Below are 27,927 nucleotides of genomic sequence, written 5' to 3'. Positions count from 1 at the left end.
ACTGTCCCAGGGCAACACTTCTAGGTAGGCCAGACAACCTCCACCAGACTGAGCCAGGTCAGACTGCAAGGACTGGGCAACATGGAGTCCATAATCATCATCACTGACCAGCAGACCAACCCATGTCCAGCCAAAGTGTTTTAGAATCTGAATCATAGCACGCACCTACAGTATGTGGATACAATGGTGAGAAAGGATTTAGTGCACACACTTGTATATTCTTTTAAAATAAAATGTAAGACTAACTTCAATTAATGTAACCTGTATAAATTATATGACAAATACATTTAATAATAGAATCACATTAGTTTATCTCATCAGGAAAAGGTTTGTGTCGTCAGGGATAACTTGATAATAGTGTTTCACCTGAAAAGCATCACTTGGAATTGTTCTAAAGAAGGAAGGAAATCTTTGCCGATCAGTAAGACAGGAACATGTGGCAAAATAACTCACCTATAAAGAAACATGCAGAATGAATTTATATTACTTTTCTCATGCAAGTGAAACCCAGTCAAAATATTTTCATATTTCATCAATGTATCACATGAACTACGACACTTATTCAAATACAGAATGTAAAAGTACAACAATTCACAAGATAGAAGATAGGAAACTCACAATTGGCAGCTTGAATAAACCTAGCACATTGGAGATTGCAATAGAAAATGTTGAGAAGGAATCACCCACAATGCCCAGAACTGGAGGGCTCCCTAAACAGTTCTCCTGAAGCAGAAACTGCTCCTCTCGACCACTGGCCAGTGATAGGGCACCACTGAATCCAATAATAAGTGCACCACAGTTATCATAGAGACTGTATCCAAGAGTCACATTATGTAGAAGATTGGAGTTCTTGTTGATTTCATCAATAGCAAAGGCCATGGTCATGGCATGTCTGAACCCTAGAATGTCAAAGCTAACATACAAGATATCACTGTTAATCACTAAAATGTATATTTTACTTTGTGAACTGTGATATATATATATATATGTACACATTTATAAATTGGACCAATGCTTATAACATTTTAGACATTTTTAAAAGTATCAGCATAATTGTCACCAAATGTAACATTACACTTACTTCATAAGCATTTCAAAACAGACATTTTCTTCTTCACTATAAATACTATCAGCAGAAGTGTGTGAAACTCACCCTTTGCAGCTGGGCTGTTGTGGCTCTGAGGTAAATGTCAACTCAGGGAAGATAGAGGTGTAGTGGACCTCAAACAACCCACCCAGAACCACATCGCCAGGCTTGTGCATTCCATTCAGATGAAACTTTCTCCATAATTTACAAGATGAGGGAGGAGAGGAAGACACGGAGCATAAAGAGGGAGAGGAGCAAAAAAACATGATAAGGTAGACACACAAAAGCAAATATGAGTCAGGAACCCCCCCCATAACTTCTCTCCTCCCTTTACACCTTTCTAATCTTCATGCAAGGGTTCTTGGTTTTATATGCAGGGTCTATGTCATCCCGTTTGCATGCTTTCTGTCATTGTTTAATCTTTCATAACACCAATCAGGGCATGCGCTATGAGGACAGGGCACAGCACACACATAAACTTACTTATGTTTGTAAAATATGTTTACATAATGTAAATGTTTTGCCATATCATAAAGTTATTCAAAAAGTATAAGGCATGAACCAAATCATATATTTTGTAAATTATTTTGATGTTTATCTTCTTTTGTTTTTCCATTGGAAATATTTTTTTTAATTAATCAAATACATTATAAGAGGATTATTTGTCATTTTAGTCCCCTTCTCTCAGGTTAGCAAGATTCATTTTCTCTCCTATTTCACTTTTATTTTCATTCCTTTCGTATTGCATTTTGTCAATAAAACTTGATATACTGTTGGGCATTTTGAAAGTGCAACAGCTTATCAGTTATTGATTATCAGAAATCAATATCATATAATAACGTTAATTGATATTCAAGTTCCTTGGGGTACCCATGTAAAATATGAAAGGATAGCCAATTCACTGATTCAGTCTGAAAGAACTATCAATTTGCAACTCGGATTAATCGCATTGTAACCTCAAATCTGTTTCCATTAAGCATCAGGCAGAGCTTTTCTCATTGCATCATTTCCCAAAAAGAGGCAAAACTTGCAATACTTACATGTGAATTATTTCACTATCTGTACAGGAACACTGACTGCTATGAAACATTTCTCTATTAAATGACTCAAAAATATATTCTGAATGTACCCACAAAAGGTCCCCAATTCTTAAGAGATTCAGGGAAATGAAGACATACACATGAATTCAATGACACCTTTTGCTTTCCATACAGTGTTTCAAATTGTTTGTTTCAGTTTCTCAAATCTTCATAATCACTCTGTTATAATAATCTCCTTACATAGTAAGAACTTGAGTGTAACAAGGATTAACCAGAAATAACATGTTGCCCTTTGGCCCCGGAACTAGCAGCATTATCTAAAAACAAAAAAAGCAAAAAAAACAAAAACATACAGACACTACTTTTCTTGTCAAGAGACATCTACTTTGCCCTGAACGTTTTAGTCTTCCACACTGGATCATGGAGATATACCTGCATAGAGGCTTGCATATTGTGGCAGATCATAAAGTATACATTTTCCTTTTCACATTGTAACATCAAATATTGGTTTCCTGCCCTGCAATACTCTTTTCAGTCCAACTGCATTTTCTACTGTAACCTAACACTAGTACAAAATCACAACTGTGCTGTTTATTGTGGACAGCTGAGATGAAGCAAAACACATAACTTTTTTTCAACATAATTTTGTTCTTGTGCTAGAATCTCCATTTTATGAGAGTGGTCGTCTGTGGTCGATTGTGATCATGTTAAGCATAGGCTACTAGGGCTGAATGATTAATCGCATTTGGGATAATATCGCAATATGATAAAACAAGATTTTCTAACCGCAAAGGCAGTGATTACACTCTGGTCACGTGATATGCAAACAAGAGTAGAGCAGTCGGCTAAAACAGGGAGCAACAACTTGGCACGCTACACTTTGACCTGTTGTACAATGGCCCCAGGCTCAACAGAACCTGGCACTGCGGAAACTTTAGTGTCAAAGAAGAGCAGTACGTCGGTTGTATGGAACTATTTTGGTTTTAAAAAAGAAGAAGATGCTCACAGCTTCAGGTATTGTGCAGTTTTACATTTTTATAAGAAATAAAAATATGTCATTCTTATCAATTCATGCATCATCTAATTTCATCATGACATATAGGACTGGCCTACAGGAAAGAACTGTTTATGTTTAATCCATCTAATATTAATTTAGTCATATTATGGAATGATTTATTACTTGTGTTTGTTCAATAATACAGAAGATAAGGAACTAAAAATGAATTGCATATTAAATTGCAATTGTAATATTGGTAAAAAAAAAATCGCAATTAGATTATTTTCCCAAATTTTTCAGCCCTATAGGCTACTATCCAACATCAGAATTGTCAACATCGGGCTGAGCTTGACAACTCAGTAGCAACATACGGTACATTAACCAATAATAGCACCACGACTGTCTCAGCTCATTGTTTTGAGACAACTGCAAAAGCCAACATATAGCCAATGGAATGGCTGCTTACGGGCCTCTTCAATGTTCTTCTGAAGTCCAACCTGACCAAAGGGATCAATAAGGTCGATCCCACTGCAGAGCAACGATAGGCTCTTGATAAAGAAAAAAAACTACGGATTTATGTGGTAACAAGGGCATAGAGGTTTGGTCGCAACATTGGTAGGGATGCAACAAACCTGCCACCCCTCCAAAACAAAGAGAACTTTTGAATGCTGTCAAGGAAATGGGATAATAACATATAAGATCTGAATTTACATTCAGACATGTATTTATATCTAAATAAAACTATACAGTATCAAATCAAAGACTGCAACTTTAGGATATTATCATGTGTTATAAGAACTTACAAGTTAACATCAGAATAGGTGAACTATGGTTATGTTGAATATAAGTTAGTAATTTACAATGAAATGTCTTTTCAGCAACAGTAGTTAGTGGCCGTTAAGTGTAGTGTCTCATGTCCAGTTCTGGAGTTTCTGTTATTGGTAGAGTCTATTGCTGCTCTGTCTGAACAATAAATGAATAATTGAGTGCCTAAATATCTGCTGTGCATTTAAACTTAAACTAGTTCTGCTTCAACACGCAGAGCTCTCTGCTCCTGTTAGCAACTTTCACTAATTCAGCAGTTGTTTACATGCTATTTAGATGCTAGTTACTTTAGCTTAGCAGTTAGCGATAGCTTCTCTCCCTTTCTCTTGCTCGGTGTGTCTTAAACTAACAGATGAACTTGTTCATCAGAGTGCGGTGTTGTTGTAACTTCAGTGTGGAGGACTGTGATGTTTATTACATCTTCAGTGATGTCTGCTCTTATTTGAACACACAGCTCCGCTCGTTAACCGGAGATGCTCTCTCACAGCAGCCTTCAGCGTGATAGGCTATTACTCATGACTTCTTACCAATCAGATGGTGCTGTGGGTGGCACATTGCTCTAGATTACAGAGTGGAAACTACAGAGAGACAGGAACCTAGATCAGAGACAGGCAGCTGCATCAGAGCCAAAGTACCGCATTTCAAAAATGTATTTATTTTACTGATTATCGGTTAGCCTAGAGTGCCTAGAGCCAAGGTCGCAAAGGAATGATCTAATATGACTACACTCCAAACATAGTGCAAACAAGTTCACTCAAATATTGGTAGGGACAATTCTGTCCTCTCAAAATATTGGTAAGGACATGTCCCTACTGTCCATATGCAAACCTACGCCCTTGCGTGGTAATGCAAGTACATCTTAGTAGCATATCCAATATTTTCAGAATTGGTGGCAGGCTTTTCAGTTTTTTTAAATTAATAAATTAAGTTATTTATTTATTTTTTGGTAGCTATTCTAAATGCTAAAGGACAAGTAGCCTTCTAAAAACAAGAATTAGTAGAAGTAGTTTGAGTCAGTTTCATTTCAGCTTTGAGTTTTAGTCAGGTGGGAATTGAGGCAAAGACCTTTAAGTTTATTAAATCTTATGGAATGTTATCAGGCAATAAATTGACAATAATAAATAATCGGTTTTATGCATGAACATTTCTTTATTGCTTGCAGATTCATCTAAGCTTATTCTTTACAGAGAAACATTTCTGAAGTTAAAAATAATTTTTGTTATTTGTTATATATTGATCATTTCAAGGGCAGATCACAAATGAATTAATGCAAAATAGATGTTGGTTCAGACCAGTTGATCATTTAACTGTATCTGGTGATTTTATGACTTAGGGGTTCCTCTACCCATAATGGCGTTCTTTGTGTTTCTCTCTGGTCTTAGTAGGATGATGTAACATTTGGGTCCAAACAGCGCCACCAAGAGGCCAAAACTAGAGGCCAGGATGGCAAATACCTCCACTGCATCTGCATATTTGCCTGGGGAGTTGACATAAGCAGGGACAAAGGCGATCCACACAGCACAGAAGATCAGCATGCTGAAAGTGATGAATTTGGCCTCATTGAAGTTGTCTGGAAGATTTCTTGCCAGAAAAGCTAACAGGAAGCTGAGGATAGCCAGTAAGCCAATATAACCAAGTAACAATGCAAAACCGATCGTGGAGCCAACTACACACTCATAAACTATCTTGTCATTGTGGTATTGAGAGTTTTTATGAGGTGCTGGTGAGGAAGAGACAATCCAACAAGTGCAGATTGCTGCTTGAATGCATGTAAGCGCCAGAACCGTCCCTCTCTGCTGCACAGCACCAAACCACTTCAGACTGGCTCCACCTCCTGGCTTAGAGGCCTTGAACACAGCCAGAACCACCATGGTTTTAACCAGGATGCATGAGACACAAAGCACAAAGCTGATCCCAAATGCTGCATGTCTCAGCTGGCATGTCCACAGTCTGGGTCGGCCGATAAACAGCAGTGAGCACAGGAAACATAGTTTAAGTGACACCAACAGCAAGAAACTGAGTTCTGAATTGTTGGCACGCACCATGGGTGTGCTGCGATGATAGATGAAGATGCCCAGAACAACAGCACAGATAAATGTGCCCAGCAATGAAGTTGTTGTCAAACAAATACCCAGAGGCTCATGGTAGGAGAGGAACTCTGCTTTCTTGGGAACACAGTGGTCATGCTGGGGGTTGGACCAGAAATCCTCTGGGCAACTTGTGCACTCCATGGAGTCTTAAATACAGAGGAAATGGTGAAATACATTCATGCTATGAAGTATATAAAATCCTTTGAGTAAAATAAAAATATTAAAACATGAACACTCACCACTTTTATTGCTGATCTTTCCCTCAGAACAAGGGATGCAGTCAAAACAACACTCAGGTTCCCCCTTCTTTCTGGCCATGCGGGTACCAGGAGGACAGCTCTCACTGCACACTGACCGGGGGGGCTGTCAGGACAAAAATAAATATGTCATTATGTGTTATTTTACACTTGTAGGAATTACAGTCCAAAAAAGATAGGTGTTGGAAATATTAGAAGTAACCTCTTTGATTTCAAAGTTCCAGAAGATTTTATCTTCATCAAGTGTGAGTTCTTCACCTTTGAAGGCTGATTTCTTAACTTCACCCACATTCTGAACTTTAGTTCGTCCATCTGGGAGCCACAGCCAGTTCATGATATCATAGATTGGTAAGACATCACCATTCTCATCAAATGACACTTGATCACCAAATGATGTGGTGAAGTTGACCATTTGCAAATAATGTACAAGCTAAACATGGATGACAGAAATAAAAAAGACAGTTTGGCAGGTGACAGACTCTGACAGAGATTTATCCCTCTTTGCAACAAAATGATACCATTTTCATCTCTCTACATTTAATTTTTTTTGTTTGTTTTAAGTACTGAGACATCCTGAAATTCAGAATGTTGTTTGGCCTAACTGTTTTAATTCCACTTCACAAAAGTGTACTCATTTAAGTACTTAATGGTATAGCAGCTTTACAAAAAAAAAGAAAAAAAAGAAGTGGAGTGTAAATTCATATCTCACCTGCCATGGCTCCAGTGTTTGCAAAGTAGCACACCTGTTCTCGCTGAAAGGCCCTCTCCCTGGCTCACACTGAAGTATGTTATCAAGAGCATATGCCAGAGCATACACAGCCTTGTAAATATTGTACTCTGGCCTGAGGTTATTAAGATCCAAGAGCTCAGTCTCCACATTCTCTAGATCTTCATCTCCAGTGCATAATGCTCCTCCAGCTTCCATCCAACCTGCTGGAGGTGGTGCAAATCTACACTGAAATGTGTATTCCCAAAACTGCCTCACCTGAAATACAGTATATTAAAATCCCATCATTAACAGAAAATTCAGCATATACTATTGTTATTTATTATGTATTTTATAACAAACTTAGTTTCTAATCTAATTCTTACAAAGTTATTTCCATAGCTGTCATTGTCATATTGGTCAGGACGTATTTGTAACATGAAGTCTCTGAGTCCTGGTATTTCTCCTCGACGGATGGCAATTCCCAGTGTTCCACCCAAATATGGCATGAGGTGGGGGGTCTGGAGCACAGCAGCTGCTGTCCAGGCTTCACTGGCTATCCACTGCCGGCCTGTCACATCCTGCCTCACCACCTGTGCATTGTATTATATGAATTTAATTATTTCGGACTTAAAACAGTGCACAGTATGATGTCCAACATGCACAGTTTAACATGGGTTCTGCATATTGCAACCTAGATTTAAAAAAAAAAAAAAATTATTAAGTGAATTAAAGTAGCAACATTTTTTTAAGCATCGTGGGTGGGTTGAAAATGCAAAACAGTACCTTCGTAAAGCTTCAAACAGTCACAAAAAGCTGTTTGTTGTACGCTTCTCTTTTTAATATAAATCATTTAATGCAATTACTAGAATCATTTATAATTAATTTCAAATATCTCAAGCAATGTTTTCATCCAGCTGAAACTTCAGGTAACATTACCAGACATTTTCAAACATTTTGACCTGATGAAGATTCAACTGGATCTGAAATTTGCTGTTGTAGAAAACTGTGTTTGTTTGACACTGACTATAATTGAGAGGAGTTTGGTTTGTGAATTTTGGCTTCGACAAACAAATAAAGAAGAAAAATAAGTCATGTTACATTTCCTAAAATCATGCATTTTCAAATTATATTTGAATTCCAACCTCTTCCATTAGTGGAATCAGGTGCATGTCGTGTGCAAACACCATGACTACACGAGCTGTTGATGTCTTTATCAAATATACAATCCTCTTGAGTTCACTTGGGTCACTGTCCCAGGGCAACACTTCTAGGTAGGCCAGACAACCTCCACCAGACTGAGCCAGGTCAGACTGCAAGGACTGGGCAACATGGAGTCCATAATCATCATCACTGACCAGCAGACCAACCCATGTCCAGCCAAAGTGTTTTAGAATCTGAATCATAGCACGCACCTACAGTATGTGGATACAATGGTGAGAAAGGATTTAGTGCACACACTTGTATATTCTTTTAAAATAAAATGTAAGACTAACTTCAACTAATGTAACCTGTATAAATTATGACAAATACATTTATTAATAGAATCACATTAATTTATCTCATCAGGAAAAGGTTTGTGTCATCAGGGATAACTTGGTAATAGTGTTTCACCTGAAAAGCATCACTTGGAATTGTTCTAAAGAAGGAAGGAAATCTTTGCCGATCAGTAAGACAGGAACACGTGGCATAATAACTCACCTATAAAGAAACATGCAGAATGCACTCATATTACTTTTCTCATGTAAGTCAAACCCAGACAAAATATTTATCTATCACAATAAAATGTGACAATGATTTAATTAAAGAATTTAAGAATAAAAAAAAAATCAAAAGATAGAAGATAGGAAACTCACAATTGGCAGCTTGAATAAACCTAGCACATTGGAGATTGCAATAGTAAATGTTGAGTAGGAATCACCCACAATTCCCAGAACTGGAGGGCTCCCTAAACAGTTCTCCTGAAGCAGAAACTGCTCCTCTCGACCACTGGCCAGTGATAGGGCACCACTGAATCCAATTACAAGTGTGGCACAGTTATCATAGAGACTGTATCCAAGAGTCACATTATGTAGAAGATTGGAGTCCTTGTTGATCTCATCAATAGCAAAGGCCATGGTCATGGCATGTCTGAACCCTAGAATGTCAAAGCTAAAATATAAAATAAAATGGTAATCACTAAAACATTATTTCACTCGGAAAAATGATATATATATATATATATATATATATATATATATATATATATATCGAGAGAGAGAGAGAGAGAATTTTACCTATATTGACAACATATTACTCACTTGTATCAATTATTTTAAAAGTATCACCATAACTGTCACCAAATGTTACATTACTCACTTTATTAGCATTTCATCATAGTGACATTTTCTTCCTTATCATGAATACACAAAGCAGAATTTCCACATGCTCATGCTGTCTGCTGCATGTGCTTGAAACTTACCCTTTGCAGCTGGGCTGTTGTGGCTCTGAGGTAAATGTCCATTCAGGGAAGACAGAGGTGTAGTGGACCTCAAACAGCCCACCCAGAACCACATCACCAGGTTTGTGCATTCCATTCAGATGAAACTTTCTCCGTAATTTACAAGATGAAAGTAGAGAGGAAGACACGGAGCATAAAGAGGAGGACAAGCAAAAAAACAAGATACGGTAGACACACAAAAGCAAATAAATGTCAAGAAAACCCCCCATAACGTCCCTCCTCTCTTCACACTTGTTTCTATTATGCATGTAAGGGTTCTTGGTTTTATATGCAGGGCTATGTCATCCCGTTTGCATGTATTCTGTCATTGTTTAATCTTTCACAACACCCATCAGGGCATGCGCTATGAGGGCAGGACACAACACACACACGCACACACACATATCAACTTAATTATGTTAGTATAACATCTAAAACATATCAGAAAGTTTTGACAAATATAAGGCATAACTCAAATTTTAAATTTTGTAAATTACTTTGATGTTTATCCCATGAAAATGAATGATTTAGAGTCTTAAGTATTTGAAGACATTTTTCAAATATCTGGGGATCGTAATCAATTACATAGCATGAGTCTGTTGTTTTAATCCTTTTCTCAGTTGAGCAAGTTTCATCCTCTTGTTTTTTACTCTTATTTTCATTGCTTTGGTATTACACATTCATGTAATTCTATTTTGTCAATAAAACTTGGTTTATTTATGCTTGTGCGGTAGTTCCACAATGTCTTTTTGTAAAGTGTGGATCATACTCTACGACGTTTTGGACAGGAATGGTGCCACTATGGCAATTTTTGTAGCTATGGTATGGCAAAGCTATGGAACTATCTATCTATCTAACTATGTATCTAACTATGTTTCAATCCCAACGTGTAAAAGTTGCACTTGGTGATCTTCTGTGTATGCAGGTGGGTGCATACAATCCAATATCCATGTGTTATACGCTTATTGTTCTCAACTGAGCAGAGAAAAGCTGAGCGGGTATCCCCTCCAGAGTTTCTGACAGCAGCGAAGAAGGTGCTGCAGTATGGGTGCCGCCAACTTATTCTTCTGGAAATGGAATAGAGGTGTTTGATATCCCAAAGATGCTGTTAATGGGCACATCCCTTTCACAGGGCAGGTTGGGGAATTATGAGTGTATTCTATCAATGGCAGATGAATAGTCCAAGCAGAGGCGTTGGAGGCCATGACAGATTGAAGAGCCGACTCCCAATGCCCTTGGGAAAGGCAGCGGACATTGTAGACCAGGAGGAGGGCGATGAGATGACTACATTGCAACAAGGCCAGAGTGTCCATCTACGTAGTGGGCCACCATAAGTGTCTCTTAAGCAGCGCCAGAGTTCATTTCATTCCTGGATGGGAGCGAAAAGAATCTGGGACAAACAGATGGTTACCAAGGTCTGGCTGATGTTGCTGAGAATCTCATAACGCAGATTAAATATTCCAGGTCGCATCTGCTACCACACAGGTTGGAGGGATAATAGTGTCTGGGCTGGGCTCTGCTTCCTTGTCACACTGGCGAGATAGGGCATCAGGCTTAACATTCTGGGCCCCTGGAGGATAGGTGAGTATGAAATTAAATCTGTTAAACATGAGGCCCAGCAGGCTTGAAAGGAGTTTGTTTGGCAGTTTGGATATAGGCTAGATTGTTATGAGCAGTCCAAACCACAAAAGGCTGTTCTGTGCCAATGCCTCCAAGCGAGTTTCGTTGCCAGCAGCTCAGGATTGCCAACATCATGATTCCTTCTAGCAGGAGAGAGACGACATGAAAAGAAGGCACAGGGACGAAGCTTTTGATCCAAGTGCTGAGAGAGAACAGACCCAACCCAAGTATCGGATGTGACCACCTCAACAATAAATTGTCATGAGGGATCAGGTTGCACCAGCACTGCAACTGAAGTTCCTCTTCACTTCAGCTTCTGAAAGGCCAACCCAACCCAAGTATCGGTACCCATGGAATGGAGGAGGATGTTACTTTAGCAAGTGGCGCAGAAGAAGTCCTTTCCTGGTGGTGGGCTGTGGCCACTCTGACACAGTTTATATCTTCTATATCTTCTCTGGGCCTGTCTTAATCTGCCCAATCTCTACAATGTACCCCAGAAAGCTGGAGTAGAATGTTTCTCAGGTTTAAAAATAAGTTATAGTTTGGCTATTTCAAGGGCAGATCACAACTCAATGAATGCAGCACTAAAAATGACGCTCAAAGCGTGCAGACATCTGCCAAAGCCAATGTCAAACAAGATACACCAGAATATAGAGAAAAGATATTCTAACTCATTGTAAATGGTCCAGGTTTGACTCCAAAATTGAATGGATGTGGTACAAATTGGTTCAGTACTTTTTGCTTAACGCTGCTGACAAATACACACAAAAAAAATAGTAAAGACACAAAGAATACAAAAACTAATTTTTTAAAACTTTATTAATATATCATGGGGGTTGTTTTACCATTATGTCAGGGAATATTAATATCTAAAGAGGTTATTTATTGTGTGTCATTTTGGGAGCAGATGAATGAATTTAAAACATAGGCTGGATAGAAACTGGATGATATTTGCTTTTTTATGACTTTGTGTTTCCTCGACCCATGATAGCTTTCTTAGTGTTTCTCTCTGGTCTCAGCAAAATTATGTAACATTTGGGTCCAAACAACGCCACCAAGAGGCCAAAACTGGAGGCCAGGATGGCAAATACCTCCACTGCATCTGCATATTTGCCAGGGGAGTTGACATAAGCAGGGACAAAGGCCACCCACACAGCACAGAAGATCAGCATGCTGAAAGTGATGAATTTGGCCTCATTGAAGTTGTCTGGAAGATTCCTTGCCAGAAAAGCTAACAGGAAGCTGAGGATAGCCAGTAACCCTATATAGCCCAGTAACACTGCAAAACCAATTGTGGACCCAACTACACACTCATAAACTATCTTGTCATTGTGGTATTCAGTGTTTTTATGAGGTGCTGGTGAGGCAGAAACAATCCAACAAGTGCAGATTGCTGCCTGAATGCATGTCAGCACCAGAACTGTCCCTCTCTGCTGCACAGCACCAAACCACTTGAGTTTGGCTCCACCTCCTGGCTTGGAGTCCTTGAACACAGCCAGAACCACCATGGTTTTCACCAGGATGCATGAGACACAAAGCACAAAGCTGATCCCAAATGCTGCATGTCTCAGCTGGCATGTCCATAGTCTTGGTCGGCCGATAAACAGCAGTGAACACAAGAAACATAGTTTAAGTGACACCAAAAGCAAGAAACTGAGTTCTGAATTGTTGGCACGCACCATTGGTGTGCTGCGATGATAGATGAAGATGCCCAGAACAACAGCACAGATAAATGTGCCCAGCAATGAGGCACCTGTCAAACAGATTCCCAGAGGCTCATGGTAGGAGAGGAACTCTGTTTTCTTCAGGACACAGTGGTCACGCTGGGGGCTGGACCAGAAATCCTCTGGACAACTTGTGCACTCCATGGAGTCTATGAAAATAGGGAAGAGTATAATTTTCATTTTGCATTTTCCCACTTCTTTTCAACTCTTAAGAGTTGCTATTGCAGCATCAAAGATATCGTCCCTCCCACCTGTTATTTGTAATTGGGCGCCACTGCCAAACATGCCCTCTGGTTAACTACAGTAATGGGCATATGTTGTCCTGAACACCAACTGGACATCCACAGGGGTTACTTAACACAAGTTAATACTTCACAACAAATCAAAAATTCTGTAATGGATACTAACCAGTTTTGTTGCTGATCTTTCCCTCAGAACAAGGGATGCAGTCAAAACAGCACACAGGTTGTCCCCTTTTCCTTGCCATACGGGTACCTGGGGGGCAGGTTTCACTGCAAACTGACTTTGGTGGCTGTAGGGGAACAATAGTAAAATATCTGTTATTTTACATCATGTGATGCTTTTAATGTATGTAATTCTAAAGCAAGTGCAACAATAAGGAGAAGTAACCTCTTTGGATTCAAAGTTCCAGAAGATTTTGTCTTCATGAAGTGTGAGTTCTTCACCTTTGAAGCGAGACTTCTTAACTTCACCCACACTTTGAACCTTTGTCCTTCCATCAGAGAGCCACAGCCAATTCATGATATCATATATTGGTAAGGCATCACCATTCTCATCAAATGACACTTGATCACCAAATGGTGTGGTGAAGTTGACCTTTTCCAAGTAATACATAAGCTACAAATTGGAGAGATAAAGTTAACAGGCTCATAATGTACTTTGTTCTTGGTTGGGTAAAAGTTCTACGTGCAAGGCTTTCTGTATTTAGTCATTCTAGTCTTCAAATTAGGGGTGTAGAAAATTTTAAGTTTCCAAATCTGAAAGACTTTCGCCTTATTATTACCAATAGTTGTGTTTAATTGTCAAGCAACATCTAGCGTCGCGTAATGTGACCCAAAAAGACCTAAGTGACTGAAGTGAGTCCTCTAGTGGCTGCTGAACAGAGCAAAGGGGGAAGTCAGGTGGTGGTGTTATGGAGCAACAAAGTCTGTATAGGGAGGGGGATGGATGGGTGTTGAAAACATCGGACTTAAGCATAGGAGGCCGCTGTTTCTTGTACCAATGACTGTTCCACAACCTTATCCACATGTTTTGTATTGAAACCATGACGTCAAAGGTGCTGTAATTGTAAAAAAAAAGGACTTATTTTAATCCAACACCTTTCCCTAAACCTAGCCAAGTTTTTTTTGTGTCACACCTAACCAAACCTTTACCATAGCATTGTCATAACATAAAACAGTTAGTAATTTATTTCCCAAGTGATTTCTGTCAGTTTATCTGTGGCATATTTCCTGCTATTTCAAGGATTCAATATTTTCTTTCATACTCTTTAGAAAAAAAAACATTAAGTTAATAGAGGAAATACTGATATCCACTTAATGTAATGTCTTTTCTCACATTATTTTACTCTCACAAAACTGCAATTAGCAGGTTCCCTCAACATGTAGCATCTGATTAAAAAAAATATACAGATGGAGTGTAAATTGATATCACACCTGCCATGGCTCCAGTGTTTGCAAAGTGGCACAGCTGTGGCTGCTGAAAGGCCCTCTCCCTGGCTCACAGCGCAGCATGTCATCAAGGGCGTATGCCAGAGCATACACAGCCTTGTAAATGTTGTACTCTGGCCTGAGTTCTGACACATCCAAGAACTCAGTCTCCACATTCTCTAGATCTTCCTGTCCAGTGCATAGTGCTCCATCAGCCTGCACCCAACCTGCTGGAGGTGGAGCAAATCTACAATGAAAAGTGTTTTCCCAAAACTGCTTCACCTGAAATACGTAAAAAAAAAAAAATGACATTAAGAGGTTATAACAATATATCATTCTTGTAATTTGTCAAAAGACTGGAAGATTAAACTCTCACCATGCTATTTTCATAGTCATTGCTGTGATGTTGTTCAGGATTAATCCTCAATAGGAACTCCCTGAGCCCTGGTATCTTTCCACGACGGATAGCAATGCCAAGTGTGCCACCCAAATATGGCATGAAAGCAGGAGTATGAAGTCCATCAACTAATGTCCAAGCTTCACTGGCAATCCACTGCAGGCCCGTAACATTCTTCCTCACAACCTGTGCATTGTATAACACCAGTCTTTTTCAGATGTCTGAAACAATTACAGTCTACATTGTATAATACACTAAATTACATCAAAACCTTATAATAATTGATTAGTTAATTTAAATCTGGGTATTTTGATCTATGCTCCAAAACAACAGTTAAAGTAAAAAAAGTAAAGCATAAATAGCATATAGGATTAGTAAATGTTGAACATACAGTAGGTCTACAGAAAAGCATAAATATAAGACTAAATGTTGCATGGGTTTATGATGGGTAAAAATACATAGTCTTGCCACACCAAGGTTCCCAAATCCCAATTCCAAATGCGTCACAGAAGTACTAATCAATTTCTAATTAACCAAATGTGTTAATTAGAAATTCACAAGTAAATTTAGTTTCAAGGGAAGATGAAAACATTTTATAGTCAGGCTTTGGATTTATGAATATAAATGTATTTTCATCTACCCACCTCTTCCATGAGTTGAATCATGTGCATCTGATGTGCAAACACAATGACCACACGAGCTGTTGATTTTCTCATCACATCCACAATCCTCTTATATTCATTCGGATCAGTGCCCCAAGGCAAAATCTCTGAGTAGGCTAGACAACCTCCACCAGACTGAGCCAAGTCAGACTGGAAGGATCTGGAAACATGGTGTCCATAATCATCATCACTGACCAGAAGACCTGCCCAAGTCCAGCCAAAGCGTTTTAGAATCTGAATCATTGCACGCACCTAAATGAATAGAGAGAGGTGGGATCAGTTTATAGGCTTGAATATTCTTTTACTTGACATTTGTTGCTTTGTTTGGTAGTTTCATTAATTATGTACAAAGTAATTACATTCTATGCACACAAGATGTATTTAACTGGCAATACTTGTTTTTTAAGTTTGCTTTACCTTACTGGAGACATATATGCAGTTCTTATTTTACGAATAGTGTTTCACCTGGAAAGCATCACTTGGGATTGTTCTGAAGAAGGATGGAAACCTTCGACGATCACTCAGGCAGGAACAAGTGGCAAAATAACTCACCTACAATGAGACACATATCATGCACACAGGTCATGCACATCTTGTGCAAGTTAGTAGAGATATTCAGCATATTTGACCTATTTTGACCATTTATATTCGATGAAAATACTTAATATTAAAGACAATTAAAGACAGGAGACTTACAATAGGAAGTTTGAATAAGCCCAGAACATTGGAGGTGGCAATAGAAAATGTTGAGAAGGGATCACCCACGATCCCCAGGACTGGAGGGCTCCCTAAACAGTTCTCCTGAAGCAGAAACTGCTCCTCTCGACCACTAGCCAATGATAATGCAGCACTGAACCCAATACCAAGTGTAGCACAGTTGTCATAAAGACTGTATCCCAGAGTCACATTAGGTAGCAGAGTGGAGTTTCTGTTGATTTCATCAATAGCAAAGGCCATGGTCATGGCATGTCTGAACCCTGGAGGGTCAAAGCTAATACACAAAATGTCACTCTTAATTAAATCTTATAAAGTATCAATAATAATCTCTTATGTGTGTTAAACTTACCCTTGGCAGCTGGGCTGATGTGGCTCTGAGGTGAATGTCAGCTCTGGAAAGACAGAGCTGTAGTGGACTTCAAACAGCCCGCCCAGAATTACATTGCCAGCCCTGTGAAGCCCATTAAGATTAAATTGCCTCCGTAATTTACAAGATGGAGAAAGAAAGAAAGATTCAGAGAAGAACAAAGAGGTAGAAATGAAAATCCGAGAGACACACAAAAGCAAGTGTCTGACAAGAAAGGCCCTCATAACTGCCCTCCTTCCTTCACCCCTGTATCTAATCTTTATGCACAGGGTACTTAATTTTATATGCAGGGATATGTAATCCTCTTTCGTCATTGTTTAATTGTTCACCACCCATCAAGGCATTGGCAGTGGTGGGGGATGGGCTTAATACACATTTCAAAATACTAAGCACATCAACATTAAAACTAGTAATTGGTTTTAATGTAGTGGATGATTGGTGTATGCCGCATCAGCACAAATATATACCATGTTGTAAATATTTTAAATCACTTTAATGTTCATAAACATTTGCTTCGAGAATCAAAAGCCTATTTTGACTTTCTGTCTCTAAAATACTAGAATCAGGTTAGAAATCTTTCTTTCTTCTGGTGATGTTTGTTAAGATGACAACTGTGCTTCATAGCTCAGACCCACAGGAGTGTCAGGCAACCAATTAGTGGAACTGAAAAATAAACAATCACAAGGCCATAACAGCAAAGAAAGCAATAGGCTAAGCAGTGGACCATAGCAGTCAGATGGAAATGGTAATGCATGCTACTTGAAACTAAAGAAAAAAAACTCTCCTTTTTGAGTATGAGTTGAAATTCTTATTCAGTGAAAACTGGAGGCCTAAACTTGTAATTTGGTAAGTATTGGGTAGTGTTAAAATGGAAATAAGACAATTTCCAGTTATTTTAGGGGAACAAATGGAGAGATGAAAAGTCATGTGTAGCATCCTGGTAAATCTAGATGAGCTAGATGCTAGATGTTCAGCAGAAGCAAAAGCAAAGACGTGCTATCCAGTTACATTCATATACTTTTTACTACAGATGGCACCTTGAAAGCAATTCAAATGATAATTTGGTCTGAATGTTGTTCACAAAGGGATGCAATGAATCAAATAACTTCCATGCTGTTATTGAGTTGTTTTATTACAAAGATATATTTCAAAATGATCCTGACATACTGCTCTTCAACTTCTTGCAAGAATAGTAATTAACAATGGTATTCACCAAGGTTGCCCTGTTTACCAAGTCTTTTTGTGAATGGGCTGTGACTTCAATTTTGGGGGCACTGAAATTCAATCTAAATAAAAGAAAAATGTTCAAATGTCAAACAGTACAACTCTTTCTCAATTAAGCCTTAAGATCTACAAATGTGTACTCAAAGTAACCAAATAAATTAATGAAAAAATGAACATAAAGATTGTGTTTTAATTTATTTATTGACTTGATTTATTAACAGCTTTAGTGTCTTACAGTGTCCTTATGTATTTGAAAAACTCCCATTAATGAAATCAGGCAGAACAGGCAATGAAATGACACAAACACTAGAAAACTCAGCTTTTAAAAGTTTATTTATCTCTCATAAGTCATTTTGTAATTATGTCAGGGGAGTTACTTATTGTGTCATTTCATTAGCAGATGAATATATTTTAAAATAAAGGCTGAATGGAACTAATTGTTATATACTTTTTTATGTTTTACTGGTTCCTCTACCCATAATAGCTTTCTTTGTGTTTCTCTCTGGTCTCAGGAGGATTATGTAACATTTGGGTCCAAACAGCGCCACCAAGAGGCCAAAACTGGAGGCCAGGATGGCAAATACCTCCACTGCATCTGCATATTTGCCTGGGGAGTTGACATAAGCAGGGACAAAGGCCACCCACACAGCACAGAAGATCAGCATGCTGAAAGTGATGAGTTTGGCCTCATTGAAGTTGTCTGGAAGATTCCTTGCCAGAAAAGCTAACAGGAAGCTGAGGATAGCCAGTAAACCAATATAACCAAGTAACACTGCAAAACCAATCGTGGACCCGATGACACATTCATAAACTATCTTGTCATTGTGGTATTGGGTGTTTTTATGAGGTGCTGGTGAGGAAGAGACAAGCCAGGCAATGCAGATTGCTGCTTGAACAGAAGTAAGAACCAGAACTGTCCCTCTCTGCTGCACAGCACCAAACCACTTCAGACTGGCTCCACCTCCTGGCTTAGAGGCCTTGAACACAGCCAGAACCACCATGGTTTTCACCAGGATGCATGAGACACAAAGCACAAAGCTGATGCCAAATGCTGCATGTCTCAGCTGACATGTCCACAGTCTGGGACGACCAATAAACAGCAGTGAACACAGGAAACATAGTTTAAGTGACACCAAGAGCAGGAAACTGAGTTCTGAATTGTTGGCACGCACCATGGGTGTGCTGCGATGATAGATGAAGATGCCCAGGACAACAGCACAGATAAATGTGCCCAGCAATGAGGTGACTGTCAAGCAGATACCCAGAGGCTCATGGTAGGAGAGGAACTCTGTTTTCTTGGGAACACAGTGGTCACGCTGGGGGCTGGACCAGAAATCCTCTGGACAACTGATGCACTCCATGGAGTCTATGAAAAAGGAAAAATTCTCTTTTTTTTCTCCAATTTTCTTATTTACAGTTTTTACCTTTTGATGCCAATTTTAAGCTATTATTTTTTATGGCCATTGTCCCTACAATCTGCTGCTGTCTACTTTAGATGGGCATAACGGGCATAACACACACACACACACACACACACACACACACACACACACACACACACACACACACACACACACACACTTTATACTTGAATATCCCCGCCAGGAATTGTACCCATGATCCTACAGTGGGGCGCATATGTCTACATCGCTGCTCACCAAGAAGGGGAAGATTCCTGAATGCAAATTGATATTCGATCATATCATGGAATATAATAACATTAGCCTGACACCAACCTGTTTCATTGCTGATCTTTCCCTCAGAACAAGGGACACAGTCAAAACAGCAAACAGGCTCCCCCTTCTTTCTGGCCATTCGGGTGCCAGGAGGACAGCTCTCACTGCATGCTGACCGGGGGGGCTGTAGGGATTGTAAGAGTTATATAACAGTTATTGTAAACCACTTGATGCTGATATCATGTGTCATATAATACTAAGGCACAAACAAAAATAAACATACGTAACCTGTTTAGAGTCAAAGTTCCAGAAGATTTTGTCTTCATGAAGTGTGAGTTCTTCACCTTTGAAGGGAGACTTCTTAACGACCCCCACATTCTGAACCTTTGTTCGTCCGTCAGGGAGCCACAGCCAGTTCATGATATCATATATCGGTAAGGCATCGCCGTTCCCATCAAATGACACTTCATCACCAAATGGTGTGGTGAAGTTGACCTTTTCCAAGTAATACATAAGCTACAATGGGGTGAGATAAATTAAACAAAAGACAAATAATGTGAGACTGTGGAAAAACGTACTGTCCTTGATTGATTATATCATTTCAGATATTCGTGTGATAGATATGCTGGATTTAGCTATGTTAGTGATCAAATATATTGCACTTAAAACATGAAAATTTGATCAGCCACCGTTGCCTTTAAGTCTTTTACAACAGATCAATGTTGTATTGCAACTTCTGGGATTAAAGGTTTGGTGCTTTACTCTAAAATAATGAGATTTAAACGTACTGGGGCTACTGATACCTCAGTTAATGATGTATTCTTTTCCCAAAATCTATTCCAGGAAACACCTCAAGTGGTAAAGCAGTTTTCAAAAGCTAAACAGGTGGAGTGTAAATTTATATCTCACCTGCCATGGCTCCAGTGTTTTCAAAGTGGCACAGCTGTGGCCGCTGAAAGGCCCTCTCCCTGCCTCACACAGCAGCATGTCATCAAGGGCATACGCCAGAGCATACACAGCCTTGTAAATATTGTACTCTGGTCTGAGATTAGAAACATCCAAAAACTCAGTCTCCACATTCTCTAAGTCTTCATTTCCAGTACATAATGCTCCTCCAGCTTCTATCCAGCCTGCTGGAGCTGGAGCAAATCTACACTGAAATGTGTATTCCCAAAACTGCATCACCTGAAATGTATTTGAAGTCTTAGCAGAAATAACAATATTTTATAATTTGTAAGTCTAATTCTGATTGTATGATTATAATCTTACCAAGCTATTTCCATTGTTATTGTTGTCATGGAAGTCAGGACGTATTCCTGACAGAAAATCCCTGAGTCCTGGTATTTCTCCTCGACGGATGGCAATTCCCAGTGTCCCACCCAGGTACGGCATGAGGTGGGGGGTCTGGAGCACAGCAGCTGCTGTCCAGGCTTCACTGGCCATCCACTGCAGGCCTGTCACATTCTGCCTCACCACCTATACAATGCATTTTATTATATACACATACAGCTCATGAGACCATGACCAAAGATTTTGGCTTATTTTGACTTTGGTTTGCGAAATATTCACAGATGTGCTACACCAGCTCATAAACTGAGTCAATTCTTTTTCACTGTGGAGATTACAATATTTTTCTCCAGTGTTATTACTTTAAAAAACTTAACATAATTAAATCTATGATGAAGGCAGTAGGTAGATAATAGGCAGATAGATAGATACCTCTTCCATCAGTTGGATCATATGTATCTGATGTGCAAACACAATGACCACACGAGCTGTGGACTTCTTCATCACATTCACAATCCTCCTAAGTTCAGCTGGGTTGTCACCCCAAGGCAAAATCTCTGTGTAGGCCAGACAACCTCCACCAGACTGAGCCAAGTCAGATTGAAAGGATCGAGAAACGTGGAGTCCATAATCATCATCGCTGACCAGCAGACCTGCCCAAGTCCAGCCAAAGCGTTTTAAAATCTGAATCATAGCACGCACCTAAGTGAACACAGAGAGGAGGGATTATTGCACATGTTGGAATAATCTTACCTATTCATCTCTCACAGCTCACTAGACTTCCTTACAACATATATGATAATAGAGGGGAGTTTCACCTGAAAAGCATCACTTGGTATTGTTCTAAAGAAGGATGGAAACCTTTGGCGATCACTCAGGCAGGAACACGTGGCAAAATAACTCACCTATGAAGAAACATACAGTTTGCACAGAGGTTTTGCTTCTCATGCAAGTCAGTAGGATCATTCAAAAGATTTAACCTATTTTAAAAATTCATCATTTTAAAATCTAAAATAAAAAGGTCACTGCTTACCAAATAAAGGCTTGTTGGAGAAGCTCAAGCTGAGATGCAATGTACATATCCTACCACTTTAACATTTGAAATTCAGTTAGATAAAGCACATCAAAAGCACAGCTAAGACTGAAGAGAGGAAACTCACAATGGGCAATCTGAATAAACCTATCACATCAGAGGTGGCAATAGAAAACGTTGAGAAGGAATCACCCACGATCCCCAGGACTGGAGGGGTCCCCAAACAGGTCTCCTGAAACAGAAACTGCTCCTCTCGACCACTGGCCAATGACAATGCAGCACTGAATCCAATTACAAGTGTGGCACAGTTATCATAGAGACTGTATCCCAGAGTCACATTAGGTAGCAGGTTGGAGTTTTTGTTGATCTCATCAATAGCAAAGGCCATGGTCATGGCATGTCTGAACCCTGGAGGGTCAAAGCTGGCACAAAATATGTCACTATTAACCATTGAGGAGTAATATGCTTGATATAAGATTTTTATGCTACAAGAGTACAGACTTACCCTCGGCAGCTGAGCTGATTTGGCTCAGAGGTGAATGTCAGCTCAGGGAAGACAGAGGTGTAGTGCACTTCAAACAACCCACCCAGAATCACATCGCCAGGCTTGTGCATCCCATTCAGATAAAATTGTCTCCTTAATTTACAAGTTGAGAAAAGAGAGGAGGACTCAGATGTGAAAAAGGTAGAAGAGAACAAAATCAACATCAAGTAGACATACAATAAAGAAAACGTGTTTAGATTTGCCCCCATCACTGCCATCCTTCCAGCACCCGTTTCTCATCTTCATGCACGGGTTACTTGATTTTATATGCAGGGTAATGTCATGTCCTTCGGTGATTTTCATCATACTTCCACACCGCCCATCAAGGCGTGGGCAGCTATGTGGGGGGAGGGCAGATACATATCAAATTATCTGACACAGTATTTCATGATGCCATCATGTATGTACTGTATTTCCTGTTAATCATTGTAATGTTTGAAGTCTTAATGCTTTTGCTATTTTGAAGTTGGACCTCCTCTGGAGTTTCTGCCTCTCAAACAAAGAATTATGTTGAATTGAATGACTGAATCATTTCTTTTGCACCAAATACACAAAGGAAAAAACTCTGAAAGCACAGCAGAGATCAAAGCTAGAGAAAAACAAAATACAGCAAAGATAACATTTTGTCAACACTAAGAGTACAGTTTGTAAAGTTCCCCTCCTGACACATTTTAAACTATGTAAAAATACTCTATGATTAATATTTTCTTTCTCCCACATAAAACATCAACAACAACTCTGAAAAGGAAGAACATTTACACCAACTTCCTCATTGAGAAATAAGTCCCAAATCAGGTGGCGCATACTATCGAAGACGCAGTCGCGTCTTTATAGCAGCATAGACCCAAAAGTTCGAACTGAAACATGACAGTCTGGCCTACGACGGATTTTCTCATTGTGTCAGTAGCCTCACCATCACTGTTGCATCACAAAGCGGCGCTCCTGTTGCCTAGATATCTTGACGCGATCATGTGACTTTTTTTTTCTTCACAAAGAACTGGCAGTTTTTAAGGCCCTTGTTTTTTGTTTTTTTTTTTTTTTTAATAGTCATATTGTTAGCTGTTCAAACTGAGCTGAAGCGTAATACACTGCTCAAAAAAATTAAGGAACATTCAAATCACACATCGGATCTTGATGAACGAATTATTCAAGTTGAAAATCTATACTGATGTACATTGTCTAATTTGTTGAGAACAAAATTACATAACAACGGTCAATGGAAACCAAAATCATCAACCCATTGAGGGCTGGATTCACAATCACACCGAAAATCTAAGTAAAAAACTGAAATCACAGGCTGATCCAACTTGCATGAAATTCATCACAGCAACTCATTATGTGACTCAGCAGTGTGTATGGCCCCTGCACGCCTGTATGCACTCCCAACAACGTCTGGGCATGCCCCTGATGAGTTGGCGGATGGTGTCCTGTGGGATCTCCTCCCAGACCTTGATCAGGGCATCAGTGAGCTTGTGGACAGTCTGTGGCGGTAGTTGACGGCATCGGATGCACCGATACATAGCGTCCCATAGGTCCTCAATTGGATTTAGGTCAGGGGAATGTGAGGGCCAGTCAATGCCATCAATGCCTTCATCATCCAGGAACTGCCTGCACACTCTGGCCACATGAGGCCAGGCATTGTCCTGCACCAGGAGGAACCCAGGGTCCACTGCACCAGCGTAAGGACTGACAATCGCTCTGAGGATTTCATCCCAGGACCTAACAGCTGTCAGTGCACCGTTGGCTACGACATGGAGGTCGGTGCGACTCTGCAAGGACATGCCACCCCAGACCATCACTGACCCTCCGCCAAACTGGTCATGCTGGATTATGTTACAGGCAGCATAAAGTTCACCAGTTTCACACCTGTCACATGTGCTCATTGTGAACCTGCTCTCATCTGTGAAGAGAACAGGGCACCAATGGCAGACCTCCAGAGTGTTCTCTGGCGAATGTCAATCAAGCTGCACGGTGCTGGGCTATGAGCACAGGTCCCTCTAGAGGATGTCAGGCCCTCATGCCACCCTCATGGAGTGTGTTTCTGACAGTTTGGTGAGAATCATGATCAGTAGCCTAATGGAGGTCATTTTGTAGGACTCTGGCAGTGCTCATCCTGTTCCTCCTACCATAACGGAGCAGTCGTGACAAGGACTGTAGCAAAATAAAAAAACTAGAGAAGAATCAGTCAGGAAGGATAAGGAGAGAGCAATTGTCTGTGGCCACCACATGTACAATGGGGGTTGTCTTGTTTTTGCCTCTACATTGCAACTGATGTCACTTTCATTTGCACTAAAGCAGTTGAAACTGATTCATAATCACTTGTGCTTCCTAAATGGACAGATTGATGTCCCTGAAGTTTAACTGGCTTGGTCTTATACTGTGATGATAAATGTTCCATCAATTTTTTTGAGCAGTGTATTTAAAAGTGTAATCCTTACCATCGCGCAACAAATCTTGGGATAGTATGGGCAGGGAAGGATCCACCTGTTGGAGTCTTCATGGCCCAGGATAGGGAAGGCTGCATTTCTTGTCCGCATTTGAGGGAGCCTTCGTAATGGAACAGCTTAGTCGAGCTACAGTGATGCAACCAGTCTTGATTTGGGACACAACTATAGAGTGTTGCAGGAATGAGTCCTGAAACCAGGAAATAAGTTAGCATTTTATACCGGGCAGTCATGTTTGTTTTTTGAATTGTTTTTTTCTTGGTAGATGCCTGAAATAAGCACGAGTGTAGTGATTAATATAATTATTTCTTCAGCCACCAAGCCACCAAGCCACGCAAACAAGTGTCCAGGATAAACAGAACAGGAGGCCGGAACTTCAAAATTGAATAGAGACTTTATTCAATGCCTTGCACAATGTAAGACAGATATTAAAAAGAAGGTACTACAACACGCTAGAGCTGCACAGTAGCTATAAAAATTGTACAATAACTGGCCAACATTAAGGTAGAATAGCCAAATGGAAACTGATACTGACTTGATATAAATAGCAAAATTACACAGTGAAAGTTAAACAGTTGCAGGACCCCAACCACCCTCCCATGAGAGCAAAATAGGGTTCATAAAAATACACTGCCACTAAAAATCACACACACTCTCACACCCAGGACAACAGGTAGAAAAACACTGCAATCACATCAAACTATGGGCAACAAATAGGGGGTCTCTGAATTTATATGAAGCCTCAATCAATCACAATTATTTAAGCTATGGCTCAAGGATTGCACAGTGGCCGTCATCAAATATTGCACAATGCTCAGTTTAAATAGAAATTGAAAAAAAGAAAACAACAAAAAAAATTAGATTACAGCAAAAGGCCCATAACCCCAGCGAATCCTTCACATGGGAAAAAACAGTGAGTCAATGTTACACTCTCAGACAATCCTATTAAAAATAAATATAATATCAAACTGTGGCCAGGCATATTTTAGGAACATGTTTTCATTTAATTATCAACTCAATATGGTGTAGGCCTACCTTTAACTCCTTTTAGTGCCCAGTGCTGCAACCTGCTTAGAATCACGACGACCAATACTAAAGGAAAAAAAGAATACACACTGAACACCTTGTTTGACTAACAGATATTCTGATATTTATCAAACTGTGTAACCGTGACTTACAATCACACCCTCCACTTCGGGTTTGCAATTTATGTGTAACGAGCAGATTGATCAGATGACTGGGAACTATGATAGAAATAAAAACCACATTGATGATTTGAGTGTTTTCTTTCATAGCCCGATTGAGGTGATTGATGGCGTATGGTATTACGATAATATTTGCCTACCGCAAAACAAATTGTTTGGCGTCCTTCGTGCTGTTGTCTGCACCACGCAGCACTTCGCCGGCCAATGACAGGTAGGAGAGAGAGTGAGAGAAAGAGAGCGCTGCTTCCGTTTCCCCCTAAATAATGTTCCTCAAGGTCCTAAAGGTATCCCCGTTACACGTGGTTAACAAGCTCCAGACATTTTCATGTGTAATTCTATGTCACAAAATACGTCAGTAAATGCCCCAGTAGTGATTTCCTTAAGCTTTTATGTCTCTCAAAAGTCTGTTTGCTAACAAATAGCTAAATGACTATAAACTTTATAACATTACGCTGAACACAAAAAGTGATCTCCCCAGCAGTCCGCTTTGACAGCCTCGTCCTGCTTTTGCAAAAAATTTAGTAGTGGTGACTAACATTAACATTTTACCTGAGGCATTTGTGCTCATTAGTTCATTTGTGAAGATTATCTTGCTGAATAAAATGTGTGACAAACTTTTGTTTGTCAAAGCTTATTTTCTCCAATCATCCAAAAGCTAATGTAAAAATCAGAGGAGTTTGTTGTGCACCAAAATCAGTGCCTTTAGATAAAATTGTGACCTTTCACTAGTTTCAATGTCTAGGCTGAATCTGAATGTGACTCAGACATAAAAAAAAATACGAATATATTTTTTAAAACTATTTTAGTTTCAGAAATTAAGTTATAGTGAAAAGAAATCCGACATTCAAGTGCGAGCTACAGCAGGGTAGCGAAACAGCCGCAATACAAACTCCACGCAGGCAGTGTTTTACCAGCATAATTCCAGCAAGATCAATAATGGTAGTTGTGTATCAAGATCTGCTGACCCTGCATCAACACATTGTCATCAATAATCTTCTTTATACTAACCAACAATGTCTTTTAAATCATAATGTTTTCCTTTTATCTCCTTGTATACACTCCATCGAGAGTGGAGGAGATTTGGATGGGCCTTTGAAGATCTCTTTGCATTAGACAAACCTCTGCTTTACTCATTGAGAAATGAGTATGCTGTGCTGGTAATGAACATATTAGCTTGTTCATGGCCAGACATATTGTTGCACAGGTTCCCTCTGCTCAGCCTCATTTTTCCAGTGCTAATCGGAGTGAGGTAACAACTCCGGTGAAAGTGTCCACATGATCATTAAATGATGTAAAGCGTGATGATATTTGTTTTTTGTGTGTCCTACAACTGGCATGTTGTGGTTCTTACAGGAATTTCTAGCCTTTTCTACTCTTGTAGTTTGACTACAATTTTCATTTGCCCCCTGGGGTTATAGTAATGCACCGGAAGGCCAAGATGAAGAGTAAGTGCACTACTAGTGCCAAGCCTATGGCAGGTGGAATAAAAGTATAAAAACATTTTTAATGGTAGAATAACTACCTCACAGAGTCACATTTTCATGTCCATCATATATCAAGAAAAAGGTAATGATCAGGCAATATAGCAATAATGTTGAGGACTCCATTTTTGATCAACAGCTTTATTCCTTCTTGTTTTGATCTCCTTTCTTTTATGTAGAAGTTTTCTTTAATGTGGCTCAGGTATGAGCAGATCATGCAAACATTAATATAATACAGACAATATCATGAGTGCTACTTTATGTGTTTGGGGTGGCTCGGCCCATGATAGCTTTCTTTGTGTTCCTCTCTGGTCTCAACAAAATTATGTAACATTTGGGTCCAAAGAGCGCCACCAAGAGGCCAAAACTGGAGGCCAGGATGGCAAATACCTCCA

General features: G+C 39.6%; 4 protein-coding genes and 1 long non-coding RNA gene across 10 annotated transcripts in view; all 5 read right to left on the bottom strand.

The window, feature by feature from the left end:
- Positions 1–1,401, bottom strand: part of LOC111673698 (extracellular calcium-sensing receptor-like) — a 7,037-nt gene extending 5,636 nt beyond the window's left edge. Inside the window, exons 1-3 of one of the 4 annotated variants that reach the window (XM_087169961.1) lie at positions 1,154–1,401; positions 619–913; positions 367–453 (exon numbers count right to left, since the gene is read on the bottom strand). In XM_087169961.1, the coding sequence (XP_087026087.1) occupies positions 367–453; positions 619–913; positions 1,154–1,401 (630 nt within the window). The remainder of the gene's footprint in view (positions 1–366; positions 454–618; positions 914–1,153) is intronic. The other 3 variants (XM_087169964.1, XM_087169962.1, XM_087169963.1) reach the window with 3 other exon arrangements.
- A 1,781-nt stretch (positions 1,402–3,182) lies between these two features.
- LOC111673684 (extracellular calcium-sensing receptor-like) lies at positions 3,183–10,519 on the bottom strand. Its single transcript, XM_023431519.2, has 9 exons — positions 9,464–10,519; positions 8,859–9,153; positions 8,617–8,703; positions 8,148–8,417; positions 7,389–7,595; positions 7,006–7,281; positions 6,499–6,726; positions 6,279–6,402; positions 3,183–6,185 (listed from the first exon to the last, which is right to left on the bottom strand). The coding sequence occupies exons 1-9, from the start codon at positions 9,748–9,750 to the stop codon at positions 5,272–5,274; spliced, it is 2,688 nt and encodes an 895-aa protein (XP_023287287.2). The 5' UTR covers positions 9,751–10,519; the 3' UTR covers positions 3,183–5,271.
- A 1,383-nt stretch (positions 10,520–11,902) lies between these two features.
- LOC147817649 (extracellular calcium-sensing receptor-like) lies at positions 11,903–15,806 on the bottom strand. Of its 2 annotated transcripts, XM_087169993.1 has the most exons (6): positions 15,537–15,806; positions 14,872–15,078; positions 14,502–14,777; positions 13,456–13,683; positions 13,234–13,357; positions 11,903–12,974 (listed from the first exon to the last, which is right to left on the bottom strand). In XM_087169993.1, exons 1-6 carry the CDS (start codon positions 15,795–15,797, stop codon positions 12,061–12,063), a joined length of 2,010 nt encoding a protein of 669 aa, XP_087026119.1. In that variant the 5' UTR covers positions 15,798–15,806; the 3' UTR covers positions 11,903–12,060. The 2 variants fall into 2 exon arrangements, with proteins under 2 accessions (XP_087026119.1, XP_087026120.1); XM_087169994.1 differs by lacking the exon at positions 15,537–15,806 and having other exon boundaries at positions 13,456–14,125; positions 14,872–14,978.
- Positions 15,807–17,752: 1,946 nt separating this feature from the next.
- LOC111673677 (extracellular calcium-sensing receptor-like) lies at positions 17,753–24,821 on the bottom strand. Of its 2 annotated transcripts, XM_023431514.2 has the most exons (9): positions 22,364–24,821; positions 21,986–22,280; positions 21,644–21,730; positions 21,258–21,527; positions 20,808–21,014; positions 20,448–20,723; positions 19,827–20,054; positions 19,599–19,722; positions 17,753–19,228 (listed from the first exon to the last, which is right to left on the bottom strand). In XM_023431514.2, the coding sequence occupies exons 1-9, from the start codon at positions 22,618–22,620 to the stop codon at positions 18,315–18,317; spliced, it is 2,658 nt and encodes an 885-aa protein (XP_023287282.1). In that variant the 5' UTR covers positions 22,621–24,821; the 3' UTR covers positions 17,753–18,314. The 2 variants fall into 2 exon arrangements, with proteins under 2 accessions (XP_023287282.1, XP_087026121.1); XM_087169995.1 differs by lacking the exons at positions 21,258–21,527; positions 21,644–21,730; positions 21,986–22,280; positions 22,364–24,821 and having other exon boundaries at positions 20,448–20,580; positions 20,808–20,940.
- A 221-nt stretch (positions 24,822–25,042) lies between these two features.
- On the bottom strand, positions 25,043–26,266 carry LOC111673678 (uncharacterized). Its single transcript, XR_002762118.2, has 3 exons — positions 26,192–26,266; positions 26,025–26,090; positions 25,043–25,938 (listed from the first exon to the last, which is right to left on the bottom strand). It is a non-coding gene; the product is annotated as an uncharacterized LOC111673678 (long non-coding RNA).
- Between the last annotated feature and the right edge of the window lie 1,661 nt (positions 26,267–27,927).

This window comes from Seriola lalandi, unplaced genomic scaffold, assembly GCF_002814215.2.
Source record: "Seriola lalandi dorsalis isolate HSWRI2012SDOR001 ecotype SW California unplaced genomic scaffold, Sedor1 jcf7180002054924, whole genome shotgun sequence".
Lineage (NCBI taxonomy): Eukaryota > Metazoa > Chordata > Actinopteri > Carangiformes > Carangidae > Seriola > Seriola lalandi.
This window is presented reverse-complemented; position numbering and strand designations above follow the sequence as displayed.

Bases quoted from the DNA above. Each gene is read 5' to 3' on its own strand.
- LOC111673684 (XM_023431519.2), bottom strand. From the start codon at position 9,750: ATGCATAATAGAAACAAGTGTGAAGAGAGGAGGGACGTTATGGGGGGT. The intron at 9,154-9,463 runs GTAAGTTTCAAG...TTTATATTTTAG, and splicing joins CAACAGCCCAGCTGCAAAGG to CTTTGACATTCTAGGGTTCA. The intron at 8,418-8,616 runs GTGAAACACTAT...CACATACTGTAG, and splicing joins TTCCAAGTGATGCTTTTCAG to GTGCGTGCTATGATTCAGAT.
- LOC147817649 (XM_087169993.1), bottom strand. From the start codon at position 15,797: ATGATTCAGATTCTAAAACGCTTTGGCTGGACTTGGGCAGGTCTTCTG. The intron at 14,778-14,871 runs GTGAGAGTTTAA...TACGTATTTCAG, and splicing joins ATGACTATGAAAATAGCATG to GTGAAGCAGTTTTGGGAAAA. The intron at 12,975-13,233 runs GTTAGTATCCAT...CTATTTTCATAG, and splicing joins AAAGATCAGCAACAAAACTG to ACTCCATGGAGTGCACAAGT.
- LOC111673677 (XM_023431514.2), bottom strand. From the start codon at position 22,620: ATGGCAGTGATGGGGGCAAATCTAAACACGTTTTCTTTATTGTATGTC. The intron at 20,055-20,447 runs GTGAGATATAAA...ACCCCATTGTAG, and splicing joins AAACACTGGAGCCATGGCAG to CTTATGTATTACTTGGAAAA. The intron at 19,723-19,826 runs GTTACGTATGTT...CAATCCCTACAG, and splicing joins GGAACTTTGACTCTAAACAG to CCCCCCCGGTCAGCATGCAG.